The 15363-nt window shown below is 36.3% G+C and overlaps 1 protein-coding gene across 1 annotated transcript in view; it reads left to right on the top strand.

Moving 5' to 3' along the window:
* ubr3 (ubiquitin protein ligase E3 component n-recognin 3) overlaps positions 1–15363 on the top strand; it is a 74494-nt gene that overhangs the window by 55066 nt on the left and 4065 nt on the right. Inside the window, exons 31-38 of the mRNA XM_058786447.1 lie at positions 2894–2999; positions 8213–8313; positions 11369–11493; positions 12475–12582; positions 13734–13859; positions 13963–14139; positions 14907–15116; positions 15218–15357. Coding sequence (XP_058642430.1) covers positions 2894–2999; positions 8213–8313; positions 11369–11493; positions 12475–12582; positions 13734–13859; positions 13963–14139; positions 14907–15116; positions 15218–15357 — 1093 coding nt within the window. The remainder of the gene's footprint in view (positions 1–2893; positions 3000–8212; positions 8314–11368; positions 11494–12474; positions 12583–13733; positions 13860–13962; positions 14140–14906; positions 15117–15217; positions 15358–15363) is intronic.

Here is a 15363-nt window from a genome sequence, read left to right on the forward strand (position 1 = left end):
TAAATGAAGGTCAGATTTACTGCAGTCATAAAAATTGTCATATATTTTAGCCCAGCTATTTTAAACTTATTTTAAAATTATGCATAAAAAAAACCTTATACAACATCGATAGGAACACTGAGATAAAAGACAAAACAATACAACCATCAACGGATTTCAATATTGTTACTTTTTTGTAAAATATAACCTCAATATTGTAAAATTTTTGTAACATTTGAATTTTTAATTTAGTGCAATATTTTGTCATTGCAACATTTTAGTGCAATTTTCACTAACAACTGCAACTGGATTTATATTGTAAACCTAAATTCACTGTTATCACACCGGTCACTATTGTGACCATCAACATGTTTACTCATTCTATGACCACACTCAACAAAACTGAATATATGTGAATTTGTATATTAATACTAGGCACGTTAAAGATAACGTGTACCAAAAATCTTTGCTATATCTTTGTTAACATACTTTACTAGCCTTTCGTTTTGGAGCTTTGATGCAGTTATCATCTTCTCAAGGTGCAAACAGGAAATATACTGCTCTGGTCATGTGACAATCTGCACTAATCATGTGAAACTGCACATATTTAATTGAAACGCTTTATTTTTTCGTATTTGCAGGAAGTGCACTAAAACATCAGTCAGTAAGGTTTTTAGAGCTTTATAAACGAAAACCTTTTTTACAGTCACTATTGTGACCAGTGGGATTAAATGGGTTAATAACACCAAACACAGAGAAAAATCACTCGCTACTCTTGACTGAAAAAATGTAATACAGTTGCTTTAATAGGAATCAGTCTATATAGTGTTTTATTTTTAGATTTGTTCATTCAGTTTCTTGAATGCTCCTGCTAAATACACCTATTGTAACCTACCTGAAAATAAACCACTGTTTATTTTATTTGTATATTATGTGTATCTTTGCTCTAATTTTTTAATAACAAAGATAAAATAATGATAATGATTTTTATCTTCACCCACTTTGGCTATCCGCCATACTTTTTAATATTTTGTTACCTTGAAAGGCTTTGTCTTTATAATAGGGAAATTAGTTTGGCTGTAATGCTCAATCAACTTGCAAAATAGAAAAACCAACATGACACAGAATCGTGATTAAAATCGTGATATTTCTAAAAATAGAAATAGATATTTTTGCCATATCGCCCACCCCTAGCCGAGGGGGACCAAACCCCATACAATCACCCCCAATCACCTCTCTTGCTCTCTCATTGCTGTTTCTGTGAAGGACTTTGTTGAAAATTTCACACTTAATTGACCAGTAAGTTGTTGCAAGCTGTTCCTCCTCTCATATTTTGATTTAAAATGCTTTGAATAAAGGAATAATTTTATACAGTCTTAGTTATCTATAGGTGGTGCTATTGCACTGTCCATTAGTCTGCAGATGAGCCAGCATCTGGTATGTGGCTGGTGTTTTGCTTTTGGTAATAATGCACATCTGGCATCCTGTCTGCAATAAGAATCCACAGAGCCTGTAAACGCACATAAGTCTGTGAGATATGACACATCTAATATTGCATTCAGAGGAGATGACGGTAGACATTTTAAAGGCTGAAATAATGTAAAATGACATTTAGAAATGCATTGTTGGGTGACATTTTGCTGTGTAAGTCAAATGACATTGCAGTCACATACAGTTCACCTACATTACACTGTACTGCTCACAGAAGTACTTCAGGTTAATTAGTGTGATTTAGTGTGTGGTCATAATTCTGGCTCTAGGATCTCTTAGGCATGCTGGGAATAGAAAACTAAAATTCTGTTTGCTACATACTGCATGATATACAGTATACACTTCAGTATATATGTTTTATATGTGTAATTCAATTCAGTATTGTCGTCATCTCAAAATGGACTCTTGGAGCATTTTTTTCCTGTTTTATCCAATTTTGATGATTCAGAAGATTTTTGAACAGATTGGATATATAAGATAAAGTTGAAATGTGTGGCTTTGGAAATGAAAGGTCAAGTCAAGCATAGCTGAAAGAATAATCAAATTAGCCTCTATCTGTCTGTATGTATGTATATGTATCTTACTCAGGACAGTACTAAATAAATAAAAAAATAACATGCATTTTGTATGATCTCTCTTATTTTCTTAAAATTATTCACTTCAAAATTATAAACTTTCGCATGCCACTGTATATATGTATGTACCGGTATATATTATAATATGTATTGTTTGATGCTTAGATTAAATTGATCAAAAGTGACATTAAAGATATTCACCTGTATGACCTTTTTTTTTTTCATAAAAATGTTGAGCAGCTCAACTGCACTTAAAAATAATAATAATCAGAATGTTTCTTGAGCAGCAAATCAGCATATTAGAATGATTTCTGAAAGATCATGTGGCACTGAAGACTGAAGAGTTATGATGCTAGAAATTCAGCTTTGATCACAGGAATAAATGTTTTACAATATATTCACATAGAAAATAGCTGTTTTAAATTGTAATATTTCGCAAAAAAAATTTTTTTATATCAAATAAATGAATTCAGTTATTTACTAAACTATGCAGACCCCAAGATTTTAAAAGGTAGTGTATATGAAGTGTATATCTATACTGCAGAAATAGCACAAGGTCTGTCATTCTTCCTCTGTTGTAATCTGTCTGCTCGGGTAAAGTTGTAGGTTCATCAGGCTTTGCTTCTGAAGCCCCTGCAGGTGTCCGGTGGGTTTGTGAGCTGCAGGTAGGGGGCAGCAATGATCAACAGCAAACGTTAAAGGCATTGATCAGTGTGTGTAAAAGGACAGGTTTTCATGAGGTTTGTTATCTGTCACATCCTCCTACACGCCTGGAGGCTCTGCGCAAACTCCATTCATCATGTTACACGCACTAACACTGGTGTGTGTGTGTTCTCTGTGTGTTTCAGATCAGCTGTTTCATGTGCTGGCCATGCACATGCGTCTCTACAGCATAGACTCAGCATACAACCCCTGGACCAGACTCACACAGAGCACGCACAGCAGAGACACTGAGTGAGTACACACACACGATCACATTTCCTGAACTGAGACGTTTTATAAAATGATAAATTCACTGTGTAGGACTGCACTACTCATAATCCTCAACAGAGATCCAGCAATCAGAGACGTTACTATAATTACGGAAATTAAATTTGTTGACAAAAACGTTACTATAATTATGGAAATTAAATGAAGGAATCCCACAATGAAGGAATTCTTTTTTTTATTTATTTATTTTTTTTATTTTATGTTGTCTATATTGATAATAATCAGAAATGTTTCTTGAGCAGCAAATCAGCATATTAGAATGATTTCTGAAGGATCATGTGACACTGAAGACTGGAGTATTAATGCTGAAAATTCAGCTTTGATCAGAGGAATAAATTACATTTTAAAAATCTTGATCTTTCATTCAAAAAATTCACAAAAATTTTAACCTTTTTATTGAAGTAAAACAATTGAAAGTGGGGAGAAAATCTCATGATGAAAAATGTTTTTCTCCAGTGCGTGTTGGTTGTGAAGTGCAGGGATGGGTTGGTGTCTGTATTCAGAAAGGCACGGAAAGCAAATAACGCGTTCTAATAAAATAACGTAAGCCACTAAAGGAACATGGTTAGCTCCTTTCTAGCGGTAGCCTGTTACATTGCAGTACATAAGATTTCACTTACCACATAAACAGAGTAAGGAGAGATGACTGAGGATGATGGCGAATGATTTACAGATCCTGAGCACCACTGACAAGCATCTGATCTTGTAAAATGTGTGGTAAGTACTGCCGCTCCATAGTATAAACAGAGTACGTGCGATCGTGGATCTCGAAAGTGAAACTAAAAAGCGATTGTGCATTTGAAAGCAGTTTCAATGCCCAGCATATTAATAGCGGCTCCCTGATGCCCGCATTTTATTTACAGTATAATTACCAAACGATTCAACTGCGTGAGAAAGTATTGAAATATATATATTTTCCCGTGTTTCCTTCCTGTGAGCTACTGAAATGAGCCACACTGTGAAACAGCCAATCAGAGCAGAGATCAACGTTATTATTCATGACCCTTTCAAATTAGGGAATAACAGACCATTTCATTCTAGGGAGAAATCCTAGGGTTGTAAATGGACATATAAAACCGTTTCTGGAGAATTTTTGCCCTTACCTTAGCCACATACCTTCAGGCCGTGGGCCTGTTTTTTTGCCGGAGGTCCTGCACACCTTGTTCAGATACATAGCATCATGGATTCTATCAAATACCAACAGATAAAAAATCTAAACCTGTCTGCCTCTGTTAGAGATCTTATAATGGGCCATGTTTGGATCTTCCAACCGTACAATAATCCAAACACAAACCTCAAAATCAACACAAAAATGTGTCACTGAGCACAAAATGAAGCTTCTGCTATGGCTGTCTTAGTTCACTGACATGAAACCTATAGAAAATGAGTGAGGTGAACTGAAGAGATGAAGCACCAACATGGAGCTGTGATTCTGAAGGATCTGGAGAGATTCTGGATGAAGGAATGGTCTCTAATCTCTTATCAGGTGTTCTCCAAACTCTTCAGGCATTATAGGAGAAAACTCAGAGCTGTTATCTTGGGAAAAGGACATTTGCAATAATTGGGTGCCAATAATTGTGGCCAGCGTGAACTAGAGAAAGCATTTATTTCACAATGAGATTTTCCCCCCACTATCAATTGCTTTACTTCAATGATAGGTTAAAATTTTGTGCCCGCCTTTCACAGCAGCCTTTGTTCATATTTACCTAGGGTGCCAATATTAGTGGAGGGCACTGTATGTGTATATATATGTATATGTATTCAGTTATGGCCAAAAATATCGGCACCCTTGGTAAATATGATCAAAGAAGGCTGTGAAAATTAATCTGCATTGTTAATCCTTTTGATCTTTAAAAAATTCACAAAAATCTAACCTTTCATTGGATAATAAGAATTTAAAATGAGGGGAAATATCATTATGAAATAAGTTTTTCTCAAATACACGTTGGACACAATTATTGGCACCCCTAGAAATTCTTATGAGTAAAATATCTCTGAAGTATATTCCCATTCATATTCACAATTTTGAGCACTCCAGGGTGATTATGAACATGAAATTATCCAGCCATGGCTTCCTGTTTTACAGAAATATAAATAGGAGGGAAAACAAAGCCCAAATTCCCTTAATCATCCATCACAATGAGAAAAACCAAAGAATATAGATCCTGATGTGCAGCAAAAGATAATTGAGCTTCACACATTAGTGAAGTGGCTTTAAGAAAAGAGCTAGAGCAGTGAAAATTCCCATTTCCACCATCAGGGCAGTAATTGAGAATTTCCCATCAACATAACTTAATGTTACGAAACTTCCTGGAAGAGGATTTGTATCGTCCTAATGCACGGTGAGAAGGAGAGTTTGAGTGGCTAAAGACTCTCCAAGGACCACAGCTGGAGAATTGCAGAAAATAGTTGAGTCTCTGGGTCAGAAAACCTTAAAAAAAATTGTCAAACAGCACCTACATCACCACATGTTGTTTGGTAGGGTTTCAAGAAAAATGCCCCTAGCTCATCCAAAAACAAACTCCAGCATGTTCAGTTATCAGACACGACTGGAACCTCAAATGGGACTGGCTTCCATGGTCAGATGAAACTAAAAAATGAGCGTTTTAGCAGCAAACACTCAAGATGGGTTTGGTGAACACAGGGATAAAAAGTACCCCATGTGTACAATGAAATATACTGCTGTATTTTTGATGTTGTGGGCCTATATTTCTGCTGGAGGTCCTGGACATCTTGTTTAGACACATGGCATCATGGATTCTATCAAATACCAACAGATAAAAAATCAATAAGTGACTGACTCTGTTAGAGATTTTATAATGGGCCATGTTTGGATCTTCCAACCGTACAATAATCCAAACACAAACCTCAAAAACAACACAAAAATGGGTCACTGAGCACAAAACCAAGCTTCTGCTATGGCCATCCCAGCCCTCTGACCTGAACCCTGAAGAAAATGAGTGGGGTGAACTGAAGAAGAGAAGCACCAACATGGAGCTGGGAATCTAAAGGGTCTGGAGTGATTCTGAATGAAGGAATGGTCTCTGATCTCTTGTCAGGTGTTCTCAAAATGTTCTCCTATAATGCCTGATGAGGTTAGAGCTGTTAAACTGGCAAATGGGGGTCTCAAAAAGTATTGAATAAAAGGGTGCCGTTAATTGTGGCCAATGTGTATTAGAGAAAAACATTTATTTCATAATGATATTTCCCCCCATTTTAAATTCTTATCCAATGAAAGGTTAGATTTTTGTGAATTTTTTAAATAAAAGATCAAAATGATTAACAATGCAGATTAATTTTCACAGCCTTCTTTGATCATTTTTACCAAGGGTGCCGATATTTTTGGCCATGACTGTGTGTGTGTGTATATATGTTTATATGTGACCCTGGACCACAAAACCAGTCTTAAGTTGCTGGGGTATATTTGTAGCAATAGGCAAATTCAAAATTATCCATTTTTCTTTAATGCCAAAAATCATTAGGATATTAAGTAAAGATCATGTTCCATGAAGATATTTTGTTAATTTCCTACCGTAAATATATTAACTTATTTTTTGATTAGTAATATGCATTGCTAAGAACTTCATTTGGACAGCTATAAAGGCAATTTTCTCAGTATTTAGATATTGTCCTATCCATTTTCGAAAAGTTGACCCTTATGACTGGTTTTGTGGTCCAGGGTCACAAAAAATACAATACACTGTATATACACTATATATAAGGTTAATTTGTAATAATATTCCACAATATTGTGTGTGTGTGTGTGTGTGTGTATACACTATGTCAATCAAATTATATTCAAATCAGTCCTAAAAACATGTTGACATTTCAACATTCAAAGATACACATGCACAAATGTGTTTTGTTGTATTTTATTTCAAAGAATAAAAAACGGAAGGCAGAAGATTCTGCTTTCACTTGCTTTTTATGCTGTGTCTCTGCTGCTGCATCTTTTTGAGAGGGAGAGAGACTTGAGCAAATGGGGTTTCCATAGATACCAATAACTGCTGCATCTGGCAAATTATGGTGTGCAGCACTACATTTCATGAGTGCGGCGCTTTATTTTGAGGGTTTATGGCTGTGTGGAGGTTACCGCTCACCATGTCTCCTGTTTAAAAGGCACTTAACACTCTTGGGCTGCTTAAATGGCCTCATTTCTCCTGTGTAGGGGCGGTAAGACAAGGTTTTCACCTGCGCGTCTCTGAGGACTGTTAGACGGGCTGGACTCAGACTCAGAGGGGAGACAGCTGTGCCTATAAATACCTTGTTAGAGGCTTTTGAAGGAAAACTCTGTCACTGGACCCCTCAGGCACTTTAGCTGAGCTATAAATACAGCCATTTGAATAAAACCACTGCTCTCCCTGTTTCTGCCTGCCTGTAATCACTTATCAAGCACAAAAGACAATGTGTTTTTATTATCTGAGAGGTAGAATTTGGACAGTAAAGTCGTTCTTTATATGTTCAGATGTCATTGCATCTTACTGGATGCATTATTTTGAAGTATCATCAGTCTTTTAGTCAGCTGGTGTTGTGGTGATTTTAGGTGGATGTATAAAGTTTCCTCAAGTGTAAGTAACCACAGATATAGTGAATCAAATGAACTGTAAATATAATCCATTAAATTGACAAATCAGAAAATGTCAGAATGGTTTACTTAACTTTTGAAATGTTAAGAAAGTGTGCTTGTGCGTCTGTGTGTTTGAGTTTGTCTCCAAATGCATTTGGTTAGTGAATTCTGCTCTAATGGACAGCAGTTTGTCCCACACGCTCAAATAGTCTTCTAAATTAATAAATATTTGCTCAAAGAACATTTTCTTTTACATTTTAATTGCAGTCTTGGGTTTACGTAACCTGTCCACCTACTGTACATTTACAGTAAAACTCCATTGAAAGAACTTGTGAATATCCACCCACAGTAATTAGTCCTTTTCTTACATAATTTAATTTGCGCTGTTGCATGGGCAAGATAGACGTGAAAGTATTGTCTGTAGATCATGTGTATCATGCATCTAAGTTAAAAAAATGCTGTGTGTACTGTAGATGATGTTTTTGTGTTTTAAGTTTGCTCTTTTTTTCTTTTCTTTTTTTCTTTTTTTTTTTTGGTAGGGGTAATGTTTTCTGTGTTTCTGAAGTACTGATTGTTTGTATTGTTGTATAATTGTGTGTTTTTTGTGCAGGTACTGTGGTGATGAACGTCCTGAGGTGCCCATGCTCTTCAGAGACGTCCCGTCCCTCCTCATCATCTTCATCCTTACCATGCCTCAGCCTTTACGCAAAGGTAACACACGCATACATAACATTACAAATACTATTCATGTTCATATTTTAATAGTAGATATATTGTTAATGATAAAAATGTGATTTAAAAAAAAAAGTAAATTAAATCCAGAACAATCAGTCATACCCCTGACCTGTACAAAAGTGTCAGATTGAGCTGTATTTTTATAGACAATTGAATGAAACAATTTGAAGTTTACAAGTAATTCAGTAATTGCTTAATGCATCCTGTGTAAACAGGATGTCTTAAATGAGAAATAGCCAGTTGTCAAAGTCAGTCATTGAAGTAACAGTGTTGAGAACAGGCTGTGGCTTTAATTTCAATTAGTAATGTCTCTAGTTTTCAGGCTGAATTACTGTATTACGATGTCATTCCTTACTGTGGTACAGAATTACTGTAATTAATTAACTTGTGGTTAAGATATTTCTTAAAGTATTTATGTTGTGATAAAGATTTTGGTTAAAAATGACTTGCATCGTGATTGAAAATTATGTCACGGTAAAGATTTTGGTTGAAAATTAAATCTCTTTAAAGATTTTGATTGAGAATTACTTAAATCAGGGGTTCCCAAACTTTTCCATTCCATGACCCACCTAGACAAGTATATACTATTTCACGACCCACCAAAAACTAATACAAAAAACAATTGACATTACTTTAAGCTTAATTAAACGTTTAATATGGCAGAAATTAAGTATTTAAGAAAAATAACCATTTTATTTTATAGTACAACTGTAAAATTTCACTACTAATAAAGTTTTAATTTCTTTGTTTACAGACGTTAAAATATGAAACATGTCCATATAAAAACTCGAAACAGCTCACTCGCTGCGAGTGTTGTTAAACTCATCGCGGGTTCAGTGCAGAAAATGCTCTCATGATCCTTCCGTGTGTGTGTAGGGGAGAGCGCAGCACAACCCAACACTTCTTTAGCAAAGCTAAGAAGTGAAGCCGAACTATCTAAAACAGTTTGGAGATTAAAATAATTGTCTCATTTTAAATAAACACTAAAAACTGAGATGACAAATTTACTTTAGTCTGAAATTTACTTTTGCAATGGTTAAATAAATGTTCAGCAATATCTTCAAAAAAAATTTGAACTTTGGCACATTTTTTCTCTATATAGAGATGATATGACAAGGAAATAATACGAAATTTGGTCAATTTTGTTAGGCTAGCATGTGGAAATGTTTAAATCTTGTGGTGTTACAATTATCCCGAGTTTGTGCCCCGCTCACCCCGTACATGTGAAATGCTTTTTACAGACCGTTTCCTTATTGGTAGGTAGCCAAATGCATATGAAGGAACGAAAACAGGCGATAGAAATGAATTTACTTACCTGAAACAGTTTTTGTAACATTTGAATTTTCCGGTGTATGCAATGAAAATGACCATGATCCACTAGATGTTCCCCTCACATGCAAGTTAAGTCTTTAGATGGGCCATGACTGTCATTTGGTTGATCACTGGTAATTGATTGGCACTCAAATAAGAATCAAGTGTTTTGTCATTGTGAGCATGGGATCGATTCGAGTCCATCATTCTGAAGACTCAAGACAATAAAGCTTGTATTAGAACAGAAACGGGATGCGCATGTGTTAGAAAATAGTTTAGTGCTTTCACAAAGTCGCTGATGTGTGTGTGTGTGAGGTGTCATTGTCTCTGGTGAGAAATGTTAATGGAGTGTCATTGTGTGTATGTGTGTGTGTGTGTGTCTTTCTCATCACACAACCGGGCCTAACACCTGCTACATGCACACAAGGGCTAATTACCCTCTTCAAAAAAATCAGATGTCCTTTTTCTGTACACAGTCACGTAATTGATTTTTGTGTCCTTACAAAAGACCCGTGATTCTCTTGAAAGCTCTGGGGTCTATAGAGCTCTTTGAGTGAGTGTCTCTCTGTGCATCTTGTTATTGGTGCTTTTATTCAACACAGTTTTACGTTTGGGGAGACCAAAGTAAATGTGTGTGTGTGTGTGTGTGTGTGTGTGTGTGTGTGTGTGTGTGTGTAGGGCTGTGCAATTAATCGAAATTCAGTTTCGGCCTCCAACGATTATGAAAATACAATAATCGAGAGAGAACGATTTTGCAGCCCGTTCCGCCCCCTTTCCAGCAGTGGCATTCACTCCTCCATAAAAGCCCATTTTCACGTGTAAATCAGTAAAATCATGTAACGTGACTTTTGCAAAATGGGACATGCTTGACTTATTAAAGTTGATTAGATTTATTAATGTTTTTAAAAGCGCGAAGGAGAACTTGCGCTGTTCCTCAGGAGGCTTGCGCTCAGAGAGACGGAACACACACGGACATGTAAAGTCATCTTTTAGCGCCTAAACGGACAAATACACGCAAAAATGTGTCAAAACGCGGCGCTTAGTGATTATTTATGTAAACCTTCGTTGGTCATGTAATAAATGAATGCAAACAGATGAGAATGAAAATACATGTGTAACAGTAAATTGGATCCGTGCGGCTCTTAAGTGACAGCGGTCTATATTCCTGCTGCCGACTTAATATTAATCCAACAACAAAAGACAAGGACAAAATCACTCACTGATTTTCACAGAAGGTCTTTTGTAGCTTTAATAAGAAACAAAGGAAGTTTAATTCTTACAGTGAAGACTGTGCTGTTTTATTTTTACATTTGATTATTAAATTTCTATAGTAGGCTGGTAACTGAGTACTGTAGACTTGCATAATCTTTTTTTCCTTTGGATATATGGCCCACTCATACTCGTGTTAAATAATCGTGATTACAATATTAACCAAAATAAACGTGATCATGATATTTGTCCTAATCGAGCAGCCCTATATGTATATGTATGTGTATATGTATGCGAGCAAGTTTTTAAAAAAACTTGCTATGTGTACTGTGTTAGGCTAACCGAGACATGTCATAGCACTTGCATATTATTGCCCTTTTGTTGATTTTGATTGCTTCTGTTGTCATCATTTGTAAGTCACTTTGGATAAAAGCATCTGCTTAATGACTAAATGTAAACATAGGATACTGCATCTGGTGTTAATAGCCATGCTCTGTGTGTTTGTGTGCAGAGCACTTTACGTGTGTTGTGAAGGTGTTGTACAGTCTGCAGTACACACAGGCTCTGGCCGCTCTGTCCATCAGATTCAGTTGTGAGGAGAGACTCGCCTGGAGCAACACAGGAGCTGCCAAGAAGGTGCCGCAAATTACCTGCCCATCACAACCACCAATCAAAAAACTTTCTCAGCCTGTGTCCCAATGTGCATACTATCCATCCTAAATTCTATGTGATTAGTCATTTTCAATACTATTTAGGGCAGATAGGGTGCACATTGGGACGTAGGGCCAGACTTACTTCAGCCAATTATAGCAAGGATGTGTGTTATAATAGTTTCTTGAAGTTCTGCTTTGTGGAATAGCAATATAAATTGGTTCACAATTGGCGCCTTAATGTAAATTCAGTTGATGTTTGGTCATTGGTGTGTATATTTGTATTGTTTATTATTCAAAGGCCCAATGTGGCTCGTCTAGTCAGATTTCAAAGCTGGAACTATCCATTATATAAAGATTACATTGCTCATTAAGACCCTTGAGGATAAGCTAATTTTATTAAGAGAAAGAATGTGTTATTGGCCCTCAGTGCTGTTTTTTAAGGGGGTGATCGTAATAATCTTCAGATAACCCAGAGTGAGGAAATCCTTCAGATAAATCTCACTCAGAGGTTTTCATTAGCAATGGTTCTACACTCCATTAAATGACTATTTTTGGGGCTTTGTGGGAAATAAATGGAGTAATGTGAAGAGTTTCATGTCATCAGTCAGACTGCTTTAATTCCACATTATAGTGTCACACGTCATCCCTCTCTCTGCCTGAAATTTTCATTGCTTTTGCAATTTGCTGACATTTAAAGTAACACATGGAATGCATTTCAAAACTTAGCAAGTTGCCTTCCTAGACAGCAATATTGGGCATTATAGGTATATTCAGATGTTTAAAATTTTTTTGTTTAAATTCAAATTAAATGTTTAGTTTCATCTGTGATGGTGTCTAGGTAGTCATGCTTACTAGGATTTGAAACACAGCCGATGTAATTCAGTCCAGTTGGGACAATAACAGTGATTTAGAACATTGTTTTCTTTCTTTCTTTCTTTCTTTCATTCATTCATTTCACACGCAGAACACGCCAAACTCTGACATATCATGGGAGTCGCTCCTGGGTCATGTGATCTCTGAGCTGACGAAGGCCAAAGATGTGTATGACACCAACTCTGAGGAAACATTTGTGGTGAGTCATCAGCTCCAAAGTAACACCATTATATAGTAGTATTTTTCTAGTTTTGCAATTATGAATTAATTTATATACATTGCAATAATGAGTGGACCGAACAAAACATGCTAATAATTTGATTTGCCTTTGACTAATCTTACAAAGTACATCATCTGGACAAAAAAAAAATGAAGTCATTGACTTCATTAGCAGTTATAATGAGAATATGTAGTACAGGCAACAGCATTTTTTTTGTTTGTTTGTTTGTTTTTTAAATGAAGAAAAGATGAAGACACTTATCCAAGAGACCCATTGTTGAACTTGCCTTGCAAACATGTCTTGAAACACATCTTTTCACTTCACCTCAGCTGTTGCTTTAACAAGACAGCAAAAACTAGTAGTGTGAAATTCAGTCTTTTACTAGTCAGATCTTTTTTTTCTTCTTCTTCTTCATCTCAAATCAGGATACATTACAGTAAAACAAAATTAACTTGGAACTTTACACTTTACAAATGTAAAACCATTTAAATTGGTTATGTTTATATGCAAGGACTATGTGTACACTATTGTTCAAAAGTTTGGGGTCAGTAAGATTTTTGTTTTTTATTGTCTGTTTTTATTTGATCAAAAATACAGTAAAAAAAAAAAAAGTAATTATCATATTGTGAAATATTATTAAAATACAAAATAACTTTTCTGTTTGAATATATATTAAAATGTAATCTATTCTTGTGATGGTGAAGCTGAATTTTCAGCAGCCATTACTCCTCTTTTACTCCATATATTTTTATTAATTTTAGATTATTTGATAGAAACTTCAATAAGAACATCATTTATTCTAAATATATTTTTGTAACAATGTGAAAGTGCAGTTACTTTTGATCAAATAAATGCAATCTTGCTGAATAAAAGAATTAATTTCTTTATTTAAAAAAAAAAAACAATTCATAAAACGGTAGGTATTTTATATAAAAACCATTATGACAACCAGCCAAAGAAGAGTCTTTCTTTATTCTAGAAGAATATGTAGCTCACTGTTATTTGAGCCTGAAGCTTGTTCTGATCTCTGAGGAAGCTCTTGTGTGCTGCAGCCTGCTGTCAGGGGGCTGTTTTTCACGGCTTTATCAAACAGGGAATGAGCTGTTATTAATGATGTCTTCTCTCTGTAGTTGAGCTCCAGTGTGTGGTCTCCTCAGTCCATTGAGTTCAGCCTACAACAGTTCTGTCTGCCCTTCCTGAGACTGTCCTGTTTACTGCAACACCACCTGTATGGAGACAGCTTACCCGGCTGCCTGGTACACACACACACACACACACATTTAATCTGATACCTAATGAAGACGTCCCATAGACGGATTTTCATATAGTTGACAGTTTGCCGGGTGTCTGTGATCACAGGTGGATGAGGAGTTTTCTCTGCTGTCCGGGTGTCTGGGATTGGCTGGTTCTGTTCAGTCCAGTGGAGCCATGAGCAGTGCAGCGTGTCTGGAGTGGAACATCAATGCTTTCGATCTGATCAGTCAGTGGTGTTCAGAAGTCATCACTCTGTCCGATACTCCCACCCAGCAGTCTGTGGTCAGTGTTTGTGTCTCCTGCGTCATGTTTCTTTGCACTGTTTTATTTGGAGTCTTGCTAAAACCAGTGATTTAATCAGTAGTTGTCTTTAATATGGTTTAACCACTGTGACCTAACCAAGGATGACCTGTGTCAATAAGCATCATATTTGATATCTAGTATACAGCTAGAACTTGTCGAGGAGGGTTTGAGCCAATAAGATTTCATGCTGCAGAACTGCAAATTTTATGACACTAAGCAGTAAAATATCTTGAATTGTGTCAGTTTTCACAGTCATGGCTGATTAGGACAAGACTTTGACTTAATGTTAAAAAGATTGCATTCAATTTGAGTGAATTGATTTTTTTTTTTTTGATTTAAAGTTTTTATAAAAAATTTTAATTGTACTGTTATGATATTTCCCCATCTCAAATCAATTTTAACTTTTTCAAGAATATCACAGGACACAAACACAGCAACATTCCATTTAAAAAGAATGGTTAATTTTGGTTTCCTGGTAAGAGAGGTTTCCATAGGAAAAAGTATACATTGAAAACTGAATGAGTCACGTTTGCGCATTTTGACCAGGCCCACAGCAACATTTGCTCAACCTCTCTTGTGGGTCTGTTTATCCGACCAGAGGTAGGATGGGCTGAAATGAGAGATTTCATCTTCAGTTTTTTTTTTTTTTTTGTTTTTTTCATAAAATGTTACAAAAAAGATTGCTTTGACTGACAATGAAAGCTAATTTCATGGGGCATCTGAGTGATTTTCTTGTCTCTCTTCAGTCTCTATTAGTTCAGGATCCGCAGTGGGCCGCCCCTCGCCTCCTGCACCTCCCAGACAATTACAACACCATCTTCCAGTACTACCACAGGAAATCCTGCACCAGCTGCGGCAAGACCCCAAAAGACCCTGCACTGTGCCTGGTGTGCGGCGCGTTCGTCTGCCTGAAGGGTCACTGCTGTAAACAGCAGGGCGTCTGTGAGTGTGTGCTGGTGAGTGTGTGGCAAAATCTGCAAGCTTCAGTTTAAAAGATCCTTACACTCATGATGATCATGATGATGATTATAATTGTATATATTTTTTAAATCCAAAGCACTCTCAGCACTGTGGAGCAGCGACTGGTATCTTCCTCCTGATAAACGCCTCAGTCATCATTATCATCCGAGGCCATCGCTTCTGTCTGTGGGGGTCTGTGTATCTGGACGCTCATGGAGAAGAGGACAGAGACCTACGGTAATC

The sequence above is a fragment of the Onychostoma macrolepis genome, chromosome 09 (genome assembly GCF_012432095.1).
Source record: "Onychostoma macrolepis isolate SWU-2019 chromosome 09, ASM1243209v1, whole genome shotgun sequence".
In the NCBI taxonomy this organism is placed as follows: Eukaryota; Metazoa; Chordata; class Actinopteri; order Cypriniformes; family Cyprinidae; genus Onychostoma; species Onychostoma macrolepis.